This window comes from Balearica regulorum, chromosome 26 (assembly GCF_011004875.1).
Source record: "Balearica regulorum gibbericeps isolate bBalReg1 chromosome 26, bBalReg1.pri, whole genome shotgun sequence".
Taxonomy (NCBI): Eukaryota; Metazoa; Chordata; class Aves; order Gruiformes; family Gruidae; genus Balearica; species Balearica regulorum.
In genome coordinates, this window is record NC_046209.1 from 1,575,654 (window position 1) to 1,597,521 (window position 21,868).

Sequence of the window (21,868 nt, forward strand, 5' to 3'; positions counted from 1 at the left end):
TCTAAAAATGTTCCCTTCAAGTCCAAAAAAAAAAAAAAAAGAGAAAGAAATCAAGAAGAAAGACTGCACGGAGAAACTGGCTAGATAAAGCACAACAGTGGAAGTGACCCGCATGGGAAAACGCTACCTTACTTCTCTCACGCTTGGGCGCCTGTTCTGAGAATGATTTTCTGCTGCTGCTTCTTTGGAAATGCACAAAAAACAGAAGAAGAAAGCATCGCATCCCCCGCCCCCCTCCCCTCTTATGGGTCAGTACAGGTAATAAAATAACTTCTCTGGGTAACTAGCAGATAAGCTTTAGTAATACTGCAGTTATAAGACAGAAAAGGTTCTGAAACACTTGGCCTAAAAGGAAAAGGGAGGCACAGTTTTAGAAAAAGATGCTTTTTTTTTTTTAAATACAAAAATAGACCATAGTCTCATTAGCAATTAATAAAATTGGCTGCCTTGGTATAAAATTATAAAAGTCAAAGACAGACAGGTCTCAATCTTCCCAGCATTGGTATGTGAAAAGTAATGCAGGCAGACTGGACTGAGCATGCTGGAGAGGCCACTGCAAAATGTTTACGCCTGCTGCTTATAAACGCACGAGCAGATTTAAAAAAAAAAGAAAGAAAGGTGTTGTTTGGTTTTTTGTTTTTCAACATGAAGGATCCACCTCTGCACTGCACAAGGAACTCGGCGCAGATCCCCGGGCTGATCCCCTCCTACCGACACAACCACCTCAAAAGAGCACACACCGGAGATGACAAAAGCAGGAACAAACAACGAGAGCTCTGGGTACTTGGTGTATTTAACACGGTGCCATGTAGAGCAGACAGCTTGCATATGAACAGTCGCAGGTGCCAGAGAAGGAGGTAACCTAGCAGCATTCCAGTTCCTCACCATTTGGACAATTTGTAACCCAGTGGACCTGGGCCAGGGGTAATTACACTTCATGCCAAACTTTAATCCATGAAAACTACTGATTCTTAACCTTTGGGAGCTTCGTTCACTTTAGGCAACTTTTCCCTTAAGTGTCAAACGCTGGCTTCAAATAAGGAGGTTTTTTTTTTTTTTTTTTTTTTTTCCATTTGTTACATTCCAACATTCAGAGAGGCTAAAACTCGAGAGGACCGTGTCAGGCACAGGGCTTGCAGCCCGGCTCAGACACAGACATGACAGATTCGGCATCGTAAGTAATCCCCAAATTCTTCAACCACGAGGAATTAATGCTCGTCTCTGAAAGGAATCTAGTTGTATAAAAGGGAACGTAACGTCCAGGTGACTTTTTTGCCCTACTGAGTCCAGATTAGTGCCAGCTAAAACTGCTGTTGGTCATACTCTGCTATCAGTTTTTTAATATGAGCCAGTTTGTTGTGGAGGTATTCGCAGCGGTTCTTCTCTTGGCTGTAATTGGGGTTAGTCTGTAAAGAAAAAATGAAAATGCAGTGATGGAAGGCAATTGTTCAGAACTCGGGACACCTATGCTGAACTCAGACACAGCTATCGGACCTCAGACCATAAATACACGACCAAGGAATGAAGCTCTTCAAGCTAGAGGAGTAGATACCCATTTAAAATGGGCCTCCTCTTTTCAAATGAGGCAAAGAACAAAATTGCTTTTCATGGATACCCAGCTCCAGGAGCCTCGTCACAGGGAAAGGAGTGCACCTTGAGCAAGGCTCAGTCTAACTCGGGGCAGCTGGGCCACACCTCAGCTTCCAGCAAACCTCGCCTGCCCTTTGCCCCCACACTAGCACTGAATTGTGCAAGCCTGGGAGCTTTAAACCAAAGCTGAACTTAGAACACGCAGGGAATCCCTTCAAAAAGCTCCAAAAATCCCTCAGGGACAGCAGAGTTCAGGGCCATATTTGTAGATTTAAAAAAAAACAAAAACCAAAACAAACCCTACCCCTGGTGTATGGATGCCCCTGCCTGCCTTGGCATTTCTACCTCATCCAGCTACACCATAAATCCCTCCAGTCAACAACTGATGCTTTATATATACATACAGAGATGTAAAGCATTCTGCGTGCCCCACACACCAAAAAACCATGCTGAGCCCCGCAGGGGACTATGTACCCAAGCAACTCACACTAGAGACTGCGCTCAAATCATGCCAAATATACCAGCAGACCCCAAGACCCAGAGGATCATGTTATCACTTAGCCCGTGCATCCCAAATACAAACTGTTCTCTCACTTGACGGGATAAAAGCACTAATTTAACACATTCATTCTTGGCCTAGCACACCACTAAGGCAACTGAATGCTACCCAGGATCCAAGGAGCAGCCTCAAGTCCCCACAAATCCTCTCTGAATTGGGAAGGGATCACGTTTTGGACAAGCTCGAGCTGAACAACAATCTGCTATGAAGCTTCAGAGACTGGGTTTTTCACTTGGCAAGTACCCATCTCTTTCAGTCGCACTAGGGGCGCCACCCAAGAGCCTTTTTTGTAGGTTTTTTTTTTTTTTTACTTACCTTTTTAATTTTCCGATACTCCTGTAAAATTTGATCATGGATGGTCTAAAAAGGAAAAGACAGCTTATTGTTTTCAAGCGAACCAACAGTCCTGCAACCTACCGCAGTAGGCAACCATTTACTGACAGTTGAATGTACACATTTCTTCTAAATACCAACCCAAACAAATCCACCCCCTCCACGACTTCCCCCCCCCCCGTGAGATCTGATGGCTACCCAGCCTCACTGACTCCATTCCTATACTGGTGCTGCCACCAGAAGCACTGGAAGGATCAGGCCCCATTCCCCAGCCATGAGAACTACCTGAAACAGGCACTTGGGCTGGCAGGGTAATTGATATTTCCTCCAAAGCTCAGACTAATTTTTCCCCAAGATATAAAAATAATTCGGTGAGGCATCACTGAATTTCTCAAAGAGAGGGGAAGGATGTTTGAGGGAGGAAACAGTGCTTAGTACAATAGGTGCTCTGTAAAAATCTGTTTATTATACTCAATGAGACTTACTTTCTCAAGATAATGAATAGTTAAAGCTCTTTTAAAATCAGTCTGACAAGTCGAATAACGCTACATTATTAAGATCAAAGATTCCAGAGAAACAGATGACCCCGTACTAACTCCCCTTCCAGCCCCGATACGCTACCATATGTGCGAATATGAGTTTTCTGGCTGGGATACACTAATAGCTTCCAGCAGCTTTTGGCTAAAGACGCCAATTGTCTCACTGAGGCCTTTCCTTGTCAACAAGTACCATGATGTGTGCTCCAGCTTGAAAACGAAAGAACACAGAGCTGTTTTAAGAACAGTCTACAAAGCTGTCAGCTGTGTGCACGTTCCACATCCACCAGTTTGGGGCTCTGGGCAGTATGTTTTAGACACCAACCCATCCCAAACAGCCCTGCGTACAGAGTGATTAAAACGAGCTGTAGCATCGCCACTTGAGGAAATAGCTTTTTGAAAGACAGATTTCTGTTTCTACCTTGTATTCTTCAGAGCCCTGCAAAAGTTGCTTCAGCTTGGCATCTAACTGCGTAAACCGTCGAGTTATCCTCTCTATCCGAGCGTGCAAGTCTCTGTACTCGTTGTATTCTGCATTGAAGTCATTTTTGTAACTCTGACGCTGCTCCGAAGAGGAAATGGCTGCATATTTTCTGGAGGGAGAATAATTTAGTTAATTGGTTTAGTAAGTCTTCTCTCCAGACAGCACGAACACTGCAATGTCAAAACCAGGATGCCAAGTCTACCAGGTGACTGCATTTGAAAGCAAATAGAGGCTCTTAAGATTTGCATTACAGTAGCATGAAGGTAACCGTTGGGATTATTGCCTTGACCTCTGCTGTGTAAAACAAGACAGTGTTTGCTCTCAAAAATCTCCTATCTATGCCAGATAGGGTGGAATATGCAGGTACAGCCCAAGCCTGGGAGCAGCTGAGGGTGTAGGAGGACATTCAGATAGCACTGCTACTGCTTTTCTAACTCCTGCTGTCCTGCAGAACATGGAGTTCTGCATCTGTGCCAGACCTTGGAACAGCAGGAATACGATGCTTCCAGTGTAAAGAGTCTTTAAAGGAACACAAAAAGCATTCAGCTATCGTTGCAAAATGCTCACAGTACGAAGAGAAACCATGTTGAATAGACTGAATGTATCTCCGCTACCTTCGGAAGATAGCCAACGTGAATTGAACGCAAAATCTCGTGTTTTGAGGCCCTTTGAAAGTTATTCAGCTCAAGAAAAAACCGTTAAACCTGACAGTTTGCAGAAAGCCCAGCGCCATTCCTCTCTGATGACAAAACTCACCTCTTTGTAGGTGATGACTCTAATTTGCCACCTTACACTGTCTGCAGCGGTGCCAGCTCAGTACATGAGCACACATAAACTAACTTAGATATCAAATTAAGGGAAAACTTCCACTCTGTTAACTGGAAGGCTAGAGCGCGTTTAAGAACCAATTCCTTGCTAGGGGTTGGTATAAATAAGCATCTACAAAGGATACGCTACTATGAGATAAGGAAGTTGTCCTCACTGGTACGAAACATATGCCTCTGTGATCAAAATGGCAGTGACAGCTCTTATAATTTAAAGGAGCTGACCATCAAAACAGTCAGATCATGCCAAAAGGGGAGACAACAGAGCTTCCAGAAGTTCATAAACCTTACAGGATTTCTTTGGAGGTGGACTGAGGAGCTGCAATATCCCTCAATAGGAGGGATCAGCACATTTGCTGTACGAAAAAAAAAAAACCCCAGCCATCTGTATTCTTCTGAATGGTACTAGAAATGCCAACTCAAAGCAGTTCATATAGTTCCTACAGCCCAGCAAACCACAGTTCTGTAACCATACAAGAACCCTATCTATCCTCTAGTCAACTCCAGAGACTGCTCCTGCACAGCCAAGAGTGGATGCCACCACTGCCGCCTCCTCCATCTCTTCCCTCCGAGTGATCACAGCATAGCCAAACCAGATCTGATGGTGTTAAAAACCCTGGCTGAGACGTACGCAGGGAACATCACCCACAGCTACCCTTCTTCGCTGTCACAAAGCTTTGTCTGTAACAGGTTTGGCTTTATGCACAGGGATTTTTGTCCTTCAGCAGACAAGTATATTGTTTAATTAACCTCAAGGGGATCTGATTAAAAAGTCAAGAGGTGAAACAACTCGCATCCTAACCCATGGGTTATAACCTTCCCATGAAGACTATTTCACTAGTTTATGCAGATGATCTTGGCTCTGAACAGGGGAAGAATTAGCTAACCTCTCAAAATCCTTTCTTGCCCTGTCTCTCACAGCATTAAAGCAGATAATTTCCTCTCAAAAGTTTCCAATTGTAACATGGAGATATGTAATCCTTTCAAAGCCCTTCAAGGTATGCAATGTTTCTTGAAGTACTTTAAGAATTGGTTTATAGGAAGGTAACATTGAACTCCATGAGGAGGTAAAGAACAGATCTGGTACCAAGTTTAGTCTCCGGAACTATCTGCAAAGTTGGATTTACTCTTTCTTTTTTTTAAACCCACCTTACAAAGTTATATCGAGTAACAATAAAGTCCAACAAAATTCCCACTACATTGCGATTTGTAGCTTGAAACATGATCCCAAAGCGATGAAGCAACTGATAAATATACTTACAATAAATAATCTGGCATTTCTGAAGTTGATGTTGGTACACTAGAATTATTGCATGTTCCATTTAAACCTGAAAAAATAAAGACTTGTTTATAGACATCCTTAAACTTTAAAGTTCTATGCAATTAAACTTCAAATTCATAAACTTATTTGCAATATACGGTCTATCAAATTCTAAAGGATTTCTGGTTTTGCTTTGAACTGACAAAGATAGAAGATCCACAATAAGGTGGGTGAAACTTCAAGGCTTCTCTAATATTTGTCTGTCAGAAAAACAGTATCAACATTAGCCAATGCACTGAGCAGCACAAAAACTTAATTGGTTTATAAACACTGCCTGCAGGGAGGGATAACACTGGTATCACCATTGCTAAACAAATTAATGAGTCCAGTTGCGCAGAACAGAGCGCCAAGCAAGGTGCACATTCTTTTCTCCTGATTCTACACGATATAGTTTCCTACTATTCCTACTGTTAATACTCTAGGGTACAACAGACAGGTTTATAAGGCATACAGCTTTTTCTTCACATAGCCCTACTGCCCTGTAGAAAAATCAAAGTGCTCTCTGCTCGATGAAGAAACGTGAATCAAGCAAGGCTCAACTAAGAATGTTTAGGAGTTTCAGTGAAGGGACCAAAGACCTCAAGAGGAACGGGATTCTGAACGTGAGCCTAAACCAGACCCCATCCTCAGCATAAACCAAACACTGCGCTGTTAGTTTGGAGGAAGAAAGCAGTCAGACACAGGCTTGCAAAGGGATATTTCTCATAAAATGTGTTTTATACTGGAAGTCCTAATCAGAAAGCCAACTGCGTCCATGAGAAGGCAGCAAAATAAGAGGCAGGAGAAGGCACAAATGAAGAAGGCTGCACAGGATTTAACTCAGACGCTTCACAAAACTGTTTCTTCTTTCCAAGTCTGTAACTTAGAGCAAGTGGTACCTTGATTGCATTTCCCCAGATGCACAGGAAAGGTACGTGCGAGCCCCAAGCCTCACCCATCCCTACGCTCACCTACACTACTACTTCAGAATTATTATCCCAGATAAACTGTAGGGACCATGAAATGCCCAATAAACAAACACAGGCATGTAAAAGCAATACCCTAATTATATCTTTTTAAAAAATTGATTTTTCTCTGAATTCCTGAGCGCAATGGAAGAACTGCAGAAAAAACAGTGTAATTATCAACACTCAGTCTCGAATTCCTACTGTAGACGTTTGCAGTCAATTCTGCTTTTGTCCTTACCTGACCACCAGCATGAAAGATGCAGAACATGGGTAAGGAAGATTGTGGAGCAGACAGGGAGAAAAGGAGGTTTATTTTGCCTATGAGTGCCACCTACTGACTGCTGAAAGGACCCCAAAGGTCCCTCCACAGCCTCTTGAACAAACCTCCAGAGAGAAACTCTGCTTCCCTGCAGCCCCTGGCCCAAGGGGGACTTGGAGAAGTCGGTCGGCCACTTGCTGCAGACAAAAGGAGCAGGATTAGGCCCACGCTATCCACATGAAATAAGGCAGAGAGGAAAAAGATCCCAATTCAGATGCAAGCAGCCACTGACCACATCCTGTTTATGATTACTCCCAAGCCCAGCTCGGATTCGTTACCTTGCGTACATCAGTGGTGCAGCAGGAATAAAACCCGACTCCTACTAATTAACAAAGAGCCAGTCATTAAACTGTTTTTAAAGCAAAGCGGAAGAGGTGATAAGAGGTCAGCAACTTCATGAAGAAAGAATTCAGGGTATTTATAATAAATACTGACAAAAACATATATAGAGAGAAAGCGTGTGTGTGTATCTATCCACTACCATTCAAGACAAGATATACTGGGAAGAAAAAGCAACATTCACAGAAAAAACTAAGATTGACACAAAAGATGAAAGTATCTGAAGAGCATGGTTCTGCTGTGCCACACAATGATCGGGACTATGGACTGTCATTAAAAATCACTGGTGAACAATCAAAATGCCTTTTGTAGGTGCTACAGAGACTGTGGGGAAGATGAGAGCTAATATCGCATTAATCCTGATGCCTCGGGAAGCTCTCCCTTTCCAGGAATTCAACAAATTAGTTTTTCGAGTTACTGTCCCTTTTAAGCCAAAACTGGATGATTTTCATACACCAAGCATGAAGAGGAACAGTGTCAGAAAGTAGGAACAGGGCAGAAGAAAACAAGATAGATCCAAAAAGAAATTTAACAACAGATCAAGACTACAATATTCCTAGTGGTTGCAGGGGAAGTCCCACCGCTCCAGGGAGCCATAAGAAAGTCTAACAAACCAGCAGAAAACAGGAAAGCTGAAGGCACTGGCAAGGGAACGGATCGGATTAGCCAACGTATATTCTCTGCTCTAACTTCTAAGAGCATGTAGAACCGACTTAGAAATATACTGGTTTGATGGAAAACATTTTCATCACATCTCAATGGGTAACAGATTCACCGTTGTGTTAGTCCCTGAAAAAATAAATTCAGAGTAATTGTGGGATACAACAAAGCAGCTCTTTCAGCTTGAAAGAGCTGGTTGTATACTGCTTTAACAGCATTTATCACAAGACTTATCTATCATTTCTTTTGTATCCAATATTAAAAGCTTTTGTGACTAACTTTTCGTTACCAAGTTAAAAATCAATACAACAGTCATCACAATACCAAACACAAGTAGAAAAGCCGTAAGTAATCAAAGCAGCACTGCTTTTTCCAAGAGATCTTGATGTCTGCCTTTCATCCCCATATATTAATACAGCTTTTAATTTAACAAGGAGAAACATGACACGGTCAGAGGCAGTTCCAAACAGCATGAAAGGTTAAACAGGAAAAACCTGATATTCTCTTTTGAGAGGAAGCGCATCTGTTGATTTGTAGGTAGGGACAGTGATATTATTTCGTTAACCACAAGGTCTCTGCAAGTGGACACACAACCTCTTTCCTCAAATGGATTTAGAGCAGAAATTACACACAGCCGATACCAGTATTATCTTAGTACAAGCCATACAGGAGGGTGTCTTGGACCATACATACCTGTGACCTGTTCCTGGGGAACACTAACTAAGTCAGCATTTTTTATTACTTCACAGTCCTGCTTCTCCTCTTTGCATTTCTCTTCATTTTTCTTCTCCTTTCTCTCCTTTTCCTTGTCTTTGTGCTTTTTGGATTTTTTCTTGGTTTTTACATACGAGCTGCAATTGTGCTTGCTCGTTTGAGGACAGTCTGTTGACAAAGGATGAGTCAGTCTGTCAGCCGTCTCCGGGTTCTCACAGTCTCTGCCATTGTGAGTCAGGTCATTGCTGACATCCGAAAGGGGATCGTGAGGCCTCGGCAGCTCCAGCACCGGGAGGCTGGAGCTGGAGCTCACTGACTCCGGGACAGCCGGCGGCAGGGCAGGGGCAGGGGTAGGGACGTCCTTCCCGTTGGAGGAATTCAGTTTCCCGTTGAAAGTGGGCTGAGTTCTGTGAGCCAAATGCGAGATCCTGGGCTTTTTGTTGGCCAGGGGATCGATAAACTCCAGAGGTTGGGATCGTTTCTAAGGAGGAAAAAGGAAAAAAAACCTTGAAGCCTAGAGGGCAGAGTTTTGGATGCTGTTACCACTAGGTGGTGGTGCAATACCAGAAAACCAGGGAGTATTCCCAGAAAAGGAGCCCTGCTATCAACACAGTTGCCCGCAAGTGTCCCTGCTCAGGGGCCGGTCCTGGACACAGGCTCCTACAGAAGCTGACCGCAATCCGCTTCCCAACAATCCCAACAGCCACTATGGAGCCCACAGCTCGGTGGGAGAGCTTACAGAAACCCACCATCCCATCAGCAGTTCTCCATCTCCAGCACTATTCATCCTCCAGCCACACAACCCAGCCTGCTCTCATTGCGTACTATTTCACATCTAGCCCTTCAGAAATAAAACCCTGTCCTTTGTCATACCCCCATCCCAGCCACTCCGCAGAGAATGGAAACACCATAAAAACATCTGTCATCTCTTCTGGTTGTGCCATGACATTTAGAGCACCTCAAAGTCCCTGCAAAGGAAAGACATGCTCAGACCTCCAGAGCAAGGAGGGATTCACAAGTTCTGCTTTTCATTCCCAACTGCTTTTACCAACGCTGTGCTCAACAACTTTACCCTTGCAAAACCACTCCTTCCTCTCCTCAAGAAAGAGGCATTTCCCAGAAGAGGCGAGAAAGCATCAAGTTCTGAGAATTTAAGACAAAAGAGGACATTCGCAGCAGTTTTAAAAGCCATGTCACACAGGCTGACGTGACCTGAATATCCCTTAAGTAAGTGTAGAGGTTCCCAACTGTCCCCATCAGCCCTCCGTGGACAGTAGAGGGCTTGGAGAAGCTCACTGCCCCCATATCTCCTAGTAAGCAGCTGTCTATAGGCTCCGGGTTAGCTGCACCATGGAAGAACCCCTGCGTCAGCAGAGAGAAGAGCTCAACGCAGAGCCAGAACTACGGCTGTCAGGCTCGGTCCAGCCTGAGCCAGCCAGAATTACCTTGGACAGGCACTAGTGCAGCGGTGTGTGCCTGCCTGGCAGCACAGGGCTGCAGAAACTCTGAGGAAAGATTATTTAGTGCCCAGAGGAAAACAAGCAATAGTTCTGGTTATTTCTTTTGGATATTTTATTGTTTTCTTTATGTCTCAGGCAGGGCTGTGATGTGTTTGCAAATGGAAATTTTATGCCATCACAGAAGTGCAGCTGGATGCACAGCTGCTTTGTCAGGGAGCCACCAATTCGGCCCTTTTGCCCCCCAGTTAATATATTTCTTTGCTAACTCCACGGGTCTCAAGGACACTGCGTGGTGGCAGGAATCCTTTCCACCTGTCAAGGTAATTACAAACAGGAGCTGCTCATACTGCCGCAGAGCTCAAGGGGCAAGGACAGCACGTCGAACCGGCTTTGCAACATCACCGACAGCCTTCGCAGCAGAACACAAGCAGCCTCCGTCTCCCAAAAGCAGGGGCCGTTCACTTTGGCTACAGCTCTCAGAACAAGCAACAGATCAAAACACTGCCATCTGTTACCCACCCTTCTCCAAAGCCAACAAATACCATCTTCACCGACTTTACCTCTTTCGCTATGAGGTGGTATACACATGCCATACCTGCTCTGCTGTGCTTCCTTAGAATTACCAGACCAACCTTTTTCTTTACCTGCCTGCCTTCCATAACTGAACTTTCCCAAAATATGCTGCATTCCAGGCTACCAAATCCCAGTCCTCTGCTGGGACTGCCACCATTAGCCGGTATACCTTCTCTAAATAGAAACTACAGCTATAGAGTATAAAAAAAAAAAAGATGGCTTACCAAAAAAAAAAGCTGTCTGTGGTTTACTGTCTGACACAAGCCATGTTAGACACACTGCTAGAAGCATTTATATTCCATGTTCGGTTGCCCCCATTGCACTAGCCTTTTCTAGATCCAAATCAATCAACCACCCAAAGTTTCAGCTGGATCACCTCAAGAGACCAGAAACACCCTCTATAGACCTCTGTGTCTTTCAAAATATGTACAGCCAGAAGCAAGATGATTTTTCAACCTACATTTTTTCAGAATCAGCTTAAGAGGCTAGCCTTGTGTTTTTCTTAACAGCATTGTGTCTTTTCAAGCTAACTCGAACGACGGGGATCATTCTTTATTCACCAGGAACATGCCCACAGCAGAGCAGAAGAGGATTTGGAATTAGCTACCTGGCAAACAAGTTGCAGAGTTCTTGTTCTTAATAGAGAATTGCCTCCCTCTCACTGCCAGAAAGCACATAATTTCTTTACCTGCTAATATTCTTTGCCACTAATCCTCAGTGCGTCTGTCCAGACAAGTAGGCATTACACATTCCATTGGCAGGAGGAGAACAAATACTCAACTTGTCTGGGCTGACCCACAGCAGAGAAGGGAAGCTGGTATTTCACAATGCTAGCAAGAAAAGCCTGTGCTAAGTGATACTAAGAAGAGTGGGACAGACTCTGATTAACACACAAGCAAATGCAGCTCCTTTGTAGTTTCTTATGAAAAACACAGTCAAACGTACTTTTCAGAGTGCTACGCACTGGCATCTGAACAAATCAAAGAGCAGACCAACCTGTCCCTGATCTGTCACGGCAATTAGGTTGCAAAAGGTCAAGGTTTTTAATAACTCAACCGTGTTTGGGAGCTACTTATTACTGCTTCGTTCCAGTCAATTATTAGTAATGAGTAAAACACAAGCTCATTCTCCCAGGAACTCCAAGAGGGATGTAGGCACTGTGAAAAAAATTTAGCCCTTAAAACTAAACCTAAGACACACTGTCAGAGATCCTCCCCATAGGCTGTCACTGAACCACATCCAGAGGAGAAGCAGATGCTGAGGAAACCCAGAATTAGATTCTAACTTAATAAAATGGAAAAAAAAAAAAACCAACCCAAACAACCTATTGACCTAACAGCCTCCAGCAGCAGGTGACTGCAGCGTGCAGACAGAACAGCTCAGCCTGGACCTACGTCCAGCAACTGCCTCCATCAAGAGCAGATGGATCCAATTGCTGGCTCTGCGCTAACCGGACCCAGCACCCTTGGAGAGGGATCACCTACCTGAGGAGGAGAGCTGGAGTTCACATTGTCTTTTGGTGGACTCAGGGAAGGCGCTTCTCCTTGAAAACCACTGTTCTGTGGCTGACAGAGTTTCCTGAAAAACAGAATTTAGAGCTGTTCAAAGCCCATGCTTGACAAGCCAACAGATGGTATTTCAAATCTTCCTGCAGAGCAATGAGCCCTTTTGTGGGCTCAAATTCTGACTGCTTGAAGATGCCATGAAAGCAGCTCGGTCAGGCACTTTCAGGCAGTTTCGATCTCGGACAAAAATCTAGGAAGAAGAAACTACTACAGAAAAATATCAATCGACAACATATGGTAATTGCTTATCTCTTTCTTGCCTTCCCATGTTTTTTGTAATTCTCCATGAAGGGAGGTAACACCTTGGACTGCCACTGCTGGGGTTGTGGCAGGGAGGGAGGGAGGAGGCAGGCTGAGCTATCAGACACACGAGAGAACTCCTTACTGAGGACAGAACTGATTTTCTGACAGTTTTACCTCTTTTCTCTTGACCTGGTGACTTCAGTATTCCAATAAATAACTTACAACCTCATAAAAATGATCCATACACAGATTAGTAAAAGCTGGCATTGAACATTAAAGTGTGTGGGAGATATATTCTAGCTACTGCTTGAAATACAGCTTAATAAACAAGACAGTATTTAAACTAATTTCTGATGATTTTGTCTCACCCAGTTAAAATTGCCTTCACAAGAAAATTCAGAAAACAAGCACACTGAAAAGGGGACAAAACTCAAATTTGGATGTTGAGGACTAAGTACTCCAACTCATTAGCACCATTGAAGCAACATTTTACAGGAACAGCAGTCCTCTTTCAGAAGCAAGCCCCTCTGGGTCCAGGAAAAGCAGGATTATAACAGGAACCGTTACAGTATTATTGATCCACTAGGATTTACATTTCGGGCGTCATAATAGTACTTTTAAATTGCATCATGCAAAATAGCGCTACTCTGCTCTTTATTTGCAGTATTCGACAAACAATAGAAACCTCTTGTAGCGAAAACATACAACGCAAGTCATTCTAATCACGTAAGCGTGTTAATTCACATTCACGCTGGGTATCTCTGCTCCCCACCGCCCAAGGGGCTCTCCTGATCTCAGAGTAAAGTTTCACAGCGTACCAGCTTTGCCCTACTCTTCCGACACCAGCCAGATTGCTGTCTATTAATCACCCCGGAAAAACTACTGTTGCATCAAGTTGCAGCTGTCAAGCTAAAAAAAAAAAAAATCAGGGTTAAAGGTTTTAATAAACTAGCTCTGCAGTCATTTTGTCACCAGCTGTACAGCCTAAATAAGCAACGTCTAACTTCTTCCACAAGAGGCTATAATCAGCTTTAAAGCGCGCACATATTTTTCAAACATTGGGAAGATTATTTCAGAGATAGAGCCCACAACTTTACAAGATTTTCTTTTAACCTGAGCTTGAACCTTCGGTCATATTGCAGCAACATTTAGGTGCCTGCAGTTTCTGGCTTCAGTTGCTGCTTTGTTTAATTTCTATTTCGAACAGTCTCAACAGCCAGGGATCAACTCAAGAAAAGTACTCCAAGACTGTGAAAACAGGAAGGGGAACAGTGATATTCCATAAACACTGCAGTGAAAGTGGCTTTTTGGATGCTGTTTGACTAGACTGAGCAACCTTGTCACATCTCCTAACACGTTAATTATGGATTTAAAAAAAGGGAATGAAAGATGACGACTTTCAATTCAGCAGCGCTCTTAACAGCGGAAAACCATTTCACTACAATGGTGAAAGAAGGATGGAAAACACAAACAACTTGAGGAAAAATGAGTTAATCTAACACAGGCACTGCTAGATACAGTTTTAATATTTACAGATGTGCTAATTATTGCAGCTGATGAACCATCGAGCAGCAACCGGATCTGAAAACTGAGAGGACATTTAACAATTGGCTGGATCTAGGCAACCACACATACTACCGCAGCTGGCTGAAGTCCTGCGCCTGGTGCCTGTGCCCTTTTTGTGAATGTTTTTCTACTGTCTTCAACCCCTACATGTTTTTTCCATTTTGGAGCCTCGTTACCTGCATTGGCTGAGCGGGTCTTTGTTTGTACAGTTGAATACATCCTTTCCAAGGTCTATTTTTAGACCTTCACATAACTGAATGCCACAATTCTACAAAAAGCAGTAAACATTGCTTTCTACAGGGAAAAATTAACTTTTTTTGAAAGCCATAAAGATTGCATGGCAGTTGTATTTTTCCATTTAATTATTATTCAACATCAAGGCCATTTAAACGAGTCTGATTTTTCTTTGACATGCCAAAACACTTTAAGTGCAAGTTTCTGTTGGTTTAACAAAGTCTCATCTCCAAGCCCACTGTGCTTTCAAATCATGGAAACTCTTCAAACAGCATGCTCTACTTAATCTTAACTGAAAGTGCAATAAAAATCAATCTCAAAAACAAGTCAAGGAAAATCTTTATCTGCATTACAAAATCTGTACAAACACACTGAAAACCCAGAGGGGGAAATATAAACACTCAGAGCAAAATTCTCCTTTAAAAACCTGAGATACACGTTCTCTTTCCCTGCTGCCTGCCAGCCAAGAGCTTCCAAGCTTGGAGGCTTCACCTAAGGAAAAGTATCTGTAGAGGAAAAACTCTTTAGCAACCGATGAGACAAAGCTATCCTCTCAACTAATGGCTGTTAAGGGCTATTTTCAGGAAGGAACACGAGAACAGGTATCCCTTGGACAGTGAGGATTATGGTGTATGGACAGCAGGATGACCAGCATGTATTTTAGGGGACTTATTCTGCAGAACTGCCTCGTGCATCCCTTACTTCGTCAAATCTTAGTCTTGTAGGGCAACTGCGATACTAACAGAATTTGCAACACAAAGGAAAAAACATCCAAGTAAATAAATAACCAAATAATGCTACAGAAATGAAGCAGCAAAGTCTCCAAAGCAAACGGCTCTAGAGGAATACGGACATCCACAGGAACAGAACACAGAAGCGGCCGAGCAAGACAACGAGGGGACGTGGCTGCACGGTAATGTCTCTCTCCTTGCCTTGAACAAACACGGCAGTCTGCACAGGAAGCCATGTACAAGAAGATATGGAAAAAGGAAAGGAGTGTTTCAATGGAGAGTTGAGCTGGACAAATTTGTCTTAATCCATTCATCTCCCAGGATTTGAAACCACCATTAACTTTCAACTCTAACTTTTGTTCTCCATCCAGGTTTTTCCCGTAGCTTTTAGTATAATGATTTAAAGGCAACCTAGGACAATCTGAAGCGTGCATCCACTTTCATATTCAAGTTTAGTCGACTTCTACAGCTGCCTGGATGATAAACAGATTTACTTTATGTTCAAATAAGTCAAACACTCAACTTACCGTAGTTCTACTGACTTCTGTTACCCTGATTTATAGCAAATGACCTGGCCCAGTATTTTCAAGCTCCAGATGGTATTACAGAGAAGATGGAATAATTACCGAACAAGTATCCTTTTCAGCAACTGCTGATCTCCTTCAGAGTAGCCAGGCCAGTCCTTCTGCACTTCTTTGTATACGCCATCTTTCAGGGTGAAAGTGCTGTCCTTTGCACTCAAATTTGCCACCTGAAACAAAAGTAATTTGCAAACAACTGTTAGGGTTTAATTTTCTCACTTCTAACAAAAGAGATCTGAGATGTAAGTAAAATCTCAGCAGACTTAGCAGCAGTTAGTAGCGTCAGAGAACAAGTAGAGACTTTACGCTGCATTTCCTAGTTATTTTGATGATTTAATCAAACTGTGCCTTTCCTTCTGCCTTGTTATTGCAATAGTTTGTTACAAGTTTCCAAAGGATATCCAGTTTTACTGGGAAACGAGTGATATCTAAACACATTATTCAGCTTGGTTAGTCTGGAAAGGTACAACATCAGTTTATGGAAATACCTGGAAATAAACCGTAGTGGGAACAGGCAGTTCACTTACCACATCTGTCCAATAGCTAAAACGGTGCAGTTTATTAGCTGATAGAGCAACTCTTGCAGCAATAGCTTAGTTAACAATTGTCAGAAGATAATTTCTCACTAACAAGCCAGTAAAACAGGGGACAGAAAGCTACATTCTCAAGGAGCAGTGAAGAGAATGCCTTGCAAATATAATGCATTAGGGAGCTTGCAGATGACACTGAGCAGCAGTTCAGTGCATTGGGATCATCTGCTGGATTTCACGTAAAACTTTTCCGAGGACTACTTCAGGGCAAGAACAAAACCTGTGATTACCAGTTTATAACCCATGGTTTTACAATAAAGCATTGCACCTAAATTACCTGAGGCAGTTAGCTCGGTACACTTGCAGGAGAAACTTTGTGACATTTTATCTATTCTGTAGGGTGTAGTTTCCCCACAAAACTCTGTATGGTGCCTACACGGATAGGAAACACTGCTGGAACCGGCAGAATTGTGTTAGAATGGAAACAACTTGTTAAGAGTTATCCCAGTTTAATCAGTCTTTCCAGAGCTAGACTGAAAATTTTACTTCTTGCTGCTGGTTACACATCTGAAAAATACAATGTTAGCACAAACCAAAAAGCCCCAACTAAGCTTTCACAGATAGTGTCTTAGCAAACCCTTCTCAGGTGATTGTAGAGCACTGCAAGTTTAGAAAGAAAACAACGCCTTACACTTGTTTTTATAACAGGGATGCGGAGGTGCCAAATGCTATGGCCAGGCTGATCAACCGGCAAAGCCAGCAACCGCATCCCAAATTCACTGCTCTAGCTGACTGTATCACGCTTGAAACTGGAAGATGCTGTTGTTCAGTCAGTGGAGATACTGTGCATCTGTTTAAGGATTCGTGTTCTCCATTGCTCGCTCCATTTAGGAGACAGTTGTGCTTATGAATTTCTATTATCCACACAGCAGTAAAATAGCCTCAGAAAAGCAAGTGAAGGAGTGGAAAGTCTTGAATTAACTGAAGATGCTGTTAATTCCTCTGCTTTTGCTTTAGGGAGACTATGACCTAATATTAAAAACCTCTATGAATTTAAAAGCAAAAAGCTGTAGAACTAATACAGCAAAGCTCTCCCGATAAGCATAAAATAAAAAGCAGAGTTATCAGTTTATATGACGAACACTTTGTTTTTCCTTTCAGTTCTGTCAGCTTGCCAAAATCCTGAGCCAAAATACAAGAAGAATTTGAGCTGTGTTTTACATTTAGATATCCCAGTAAACACGCCCAAGAGACAAAAGCAAAGACAGGTTCTTTTTCAAAAACTGTCCGAGAATCTCTCCGGTTACTGCCTCTTTCTACAGCGGGAGACATGCTGCTCGGCAAGGCTTGTAGCCCAGGCAGAACAACTCAGATTTTTCTCTGCACAGAGGCAGGGAGCTGCTACCTCCTTGTTTTGCTGGTGTGGGACTCCGCAAGCTCCACCCCAGGCCTCCCAAAAATAGAAACCTTGCAAAACGAGGCAAAAAGGCCAGCAGGAACACAGAGTCCTAGGAGAGATGCAAAAGCACAATGAAACCCACACCTAGACATATTTAGACATGTAGCTTTAATGCAGCCTGTAATTTTTAGCTTATCTATGTCTGCTTGTGGATGGGAGCCTTGGTAGCACTGAGAGGAGATTAAGTTTACGAGTAATACGTTTACAGTCAAATCAGTGTTCAGCCCCATCAGGCTGACACTGCGGACACTACCGAAGACACCACTTGCCTGCTAGGGATTTGTGAGAACATCAATAAAAGGTGATTATCAGAAATAGTATTTCTACTATTAAACCTATTTATAGCATTCAAAAGGGTGCTCAAAAGAATTCTAGCGCTGCTGGAAAATGAATGGCTACAGGATTAAAATCTAGGGAAGGAGGCAGTTGTGCCAGCAATAACTCCATTTTCAATATGACCTGCCCTGTGCCCTTGGACAAACTAACTCCTCACTGTCTCATACTCTTCAGCTATAGAAAGGAATAAAAACAATTAAAAAAATAAATCCAATCCAAAAGAGGGCAGCTGCAGCATTTAAACAAATATCCATGATGTGTTTTGCACTGTGAGAGCAATAAAGGTATTTACTGCAATTCCTAAAATGGCACCTCCAACATGACTAAAGTGTTAAGAACTGATTCAGCTCGGAGACAGCTTTCACGCTTGACATACAAATAATACACTTTGCAAGAAGCTGCATGATCTTCACACCTAACCAGTTGCACTTCTAAGCAAGAAAGGCATGGGCCTGAACAATACAAAGATGTAAAGCTTAGTGGAGAGACATATATTTCTCCTTCACAGAGGAAACATTACATGTATGAATATAAAACATGTTCCTTTATGTCCACGTTAATAAAAACGTATAAAACCGATTTATAGGTTATAACAATTCAAACAGCTCATAGATCCTCTGTTGCATAATTCCCCCCACGACCAGCCAAAAGCGTTCCTCAAAGTAACTGATCTGGTGAACCAAAATCATACAGCTTAGTTGCATCCACCTAAACCAAGACGTATACACGAAGGCCTTCTGCTACCTCTAGCAAAATAGCGATGTGAATTGCGAACTTCTGTCGGACACGGCCTTTAAAGAAGCATTCAGCCTCAGCTTTGAGATACACAGGTTACGTTCAGACTAATACAGAAGTCACGACCATTCTGTGAAGACATATCCCTTTACCTAAATCGTTGCCTTCATCAGAGTACAAACCTGTTGCAGAAGGTTGTCCAGCAAATCCTTGTCCTGCTGAGAAAGTCCATCCTTCTGCAATCTGAGAATAAGTTCAGGTTTCTTATAAGGCTTTAGTGCCAGTAAGTGCACAACCCTATCTTTGAAGGGTCTCTGAGAAATCGCACTATTGCCTCTCTTTATTGCACTGGCAAGGTTGACTGGCGTTGGGCGCTTCCTGGAGGGAACAGCATCGGAAGCTCCTGGTGCAGGTTTACGCACCTGAACCTTTTTGCCTAAAATGAGATGAGAATAGTGAACTGCAGCAGTCACCTTGCAAAGGCCAGTGGTCTGTCAACACATATATGGAGTTCATCAAACCATCTGAAGTGGCAGAAGATGACAATGAAGGACAAACACAACCAGCACACCGCATCCGTTCCAATATGCCGCCGGAACGAGCATCCCATGAGTTTTATGATTCGTGACAAGCTTGTAACAAGTAAACAGCAACACCAAGCTCTGGAAACCTGAGAATTATTGGCCGCAAGCCTACATAAAGCTCTCTTTGTTTGCCAGCTTTTCATTTATCCCAAGTCCATGTATCCCCATGGTTAATCTAACCATTTTTTCCCTCCCTATGAGAAGAAAATTCTGCATTATTATGTAGAAGAGTCGAAATACGGAGTGGAAAGAGCAGAACTGGTCAACGAGCGGCTCCCTGCTGCTGATCTCAGCAAAAATGCTACTCCAGCAGATGTTTCTGCTTTTAGAACAATAGGAACTTTATGGGGCTGGGTCCACCTCCCCTCCCCCCGCCAAACACAGCCCCATGAATGGGGTCTAACACCGACACATTAGCCTATTCATTAGTGTGCTGTCTATTCTAATAGAATAACCCCTTCCACATTGCAGTAATAACTGTTTCACCCTCTAATTACATTTATGTATACGTGAGAACATTAAGCTGTCTCAAAAGTTCATCTCGAGCCCTCAGAGGCAGCCTCCTCAACTCCGTCCCAAATGTGGTTCTTGGTTTCTGACGGCATTATACAAGAATTCATTTTCCCATTCCTTTCGAAGAACCCTCACAGAAGTCCCACATCCCTTACGAAACAACAAATCAAAGAATTCGGCTACTCTGAACACAGACACAGGTCATGAAGGCAGGTTTCTGCTACCAAAGGCAAAACCAGCAAACAGAAAAAGAAAATTTGTAGGTTCCAAGGTCTAAAACATGGAGATGCAATCAATAATCACGTCAGTTCAAGAAAGCGACCTTCACCAGGACAAACAACATCCACCATCCATGCAAGAAGTTTGGAGGTTTATTTCAGCGTGGCAATTCTTCGCTGCTAGGAAGCAATGTTTTCAACTGAGTCATCTGAAGATACTGGTGATTGTCTGCAGTGTTTATTCTACTGAAATGTAGATTGCATAACTGAGTCCCCATTTCCTGGCTTTTTATTACGCATCACGCTGATGCAAGTGAGTACGACCCATCGTCGGCAGGGCTGATTTAAGACGAGATGGAGAAAAACAACAATTTACACAGTAAATGTCCCAAAATTCAGAGGTCAACGGGACTTCATTTCCAGAAATGGGACAAGAGGAAATTTGTCAGCTTTCTAGAACTCCCTTAACTCTTGCCAGGTCATGAACAGCAAAAACACATTGGGACATTTCCACTTAAGGCTGGAGCCAAAATGCACAACGATAGGAAAAGAAAAAACTAAGTTAAGCCAGAACACAAGAGTCTTAACACATTTATACATGTGCATATATATAGATGTACACACACACATTTAGTGTATCTATAAGCGCACACATCCCCCTCCAGACATATCATCTATTTTTATATATATATATATATATATATATATTCCTTCAAGTGTTAGTGCACATCTATACTGTTCTGTCGATCTCCAATTTCAACATTTCATATAAATTCTTCCACATCTGAGCTGCCTGGAATGACTCCACTGACGTTTAAGTGCTGAGCTCCATGTTCTCATGGAAATGAGAGAGCCAGCCCTCTCCCTCCAGACCAGCCTGCAAGTGAATCAGCTGATGGTGCTGGCACACCAAATATGCGTGCATCCCGCAAGTGGACTTGTCCTTGCCCAGGCTCTTCCTTCTTGGACCGGTTCTTTCCTCTCATCTTAAACACTGACATCTTATATATGCAGCGTGCACTCCCACTCACTGCTTTTTACATGGTTGTACCTCCATTTCAGAGCAGTAAACATTTTAGAAAGAGTATTTTTAAATCAAAAGTTTTGCTCTATCTTTCCGGGAAGTAATTTGCTTTGAGAATCTTCTCCCTCACAAGCCTAACAACTTCATCCACTTACTGTAATGTTCTCAAATATAAGCTAAACAAAATAATCTTCTAGTCTACAGGAAATCAATGCATTTCCTTCCTGATTACTATCTTATTTCTCAGCTTTGAGCACTTGGCTGATAAAACAATGAGTCAGGGTCAGTTCTACATTTTGCAACTCACCATTCCCATCACAGACATCCTCTGAGAAGAGACTGGCTACATATCACATGGGCTGCAGAAAAACCAGCTGGCTCAAAAAAAAAAAGCAAAACCCCACTGCTTTCTGGTTGATATTTGTGCCCTAAGTTTGTGACCAGACTGAGGTTAAGCAGGGACCTGAGCCCAAAGCTAGGTCTCTGCAGGCTCCTTCCAGAACCCGCTGCTATTTGCCTAAGTTTTATTTCCTTCCCTACGATTCTCCTTTCATTGTCACTGTAAGATGGTTTAAGACTGCAGCCAGCAGCACTGCTTTAGTCTGTTTATTAACACAAGGACACTGCTATCCGCGTCCTAGCTGTTGCATGTTATGGTCACCAGATGCATGACAACAGCAGTGGTATGATTTAGCTGACTTTGCTAGGAGCGCAGACACTTCTGATGGATCAGCAGTACGCTCTCAGCATCACCGCATGACAAATATGAAATAACGCCAGAAAGTGATGTGGCTGCACACAGACAATCCTCAGAGGCCACGCAAACACCACCACACATGTTCTCGGGTGAAGATGGAAGCCATGAAGAAGTGACAATACAAGGAGAGTAG

General features: G+C 42.9%; 1 protein-coding gene across 2 annotated transcripts in view; it reads right to left on the reverse strand.

Moving 5' to 3' along the window:
- Positions 1 to 775: 775 nt before the first annotated feature.
- Positions 776 to 21,868, reverse strand: part of ELL (elongation factor for RNA polymerase II) — a 52,859-nt gene continuing 31,766 nt past the window's right edge. For both annotated transcript variants that reach the window (XM_075736400.1, XM_075736401.1), the window contains exons 5-12: positions 18,822 to 19,075; positions 15,625 to 15,749; positions 12,144 to 12,237; positions 8,606 to 9,107; positions 5,588 to 5,654; positions 3,440 to 3,611; positions 2,465 to 2,509; positions 776 to 1,406 (exon numbers count right to left, since the gene is read on the reverse strand). In XM_075736400.1, the coding sequence (XP_075592515.1) occupies positions 1,302 to 1,406; positions 2,465 to 2,509; positions 3,440 to 3,611; positions 5,588 to 5,654; positions 8,606 to 9,107; positions 12,144 to 12,237; positions 15,625 to 15,749; positions 18,822 to 19,075 (1,364 nt within the window). In that variant the 3' untranslated portion in view covers positions 776 to 1,301. The remainder of the gene's footprint in view (positions 1,407 to 2,464; positions 2,510 to 3,439; positions 3,612 to 5,587; positions 5,655 to 8,605; positions 9,108 to 12,143; positions 12,238 to 15,624; positions 15,750 to 18,821; positions 19,076 to 21,868) is intronic.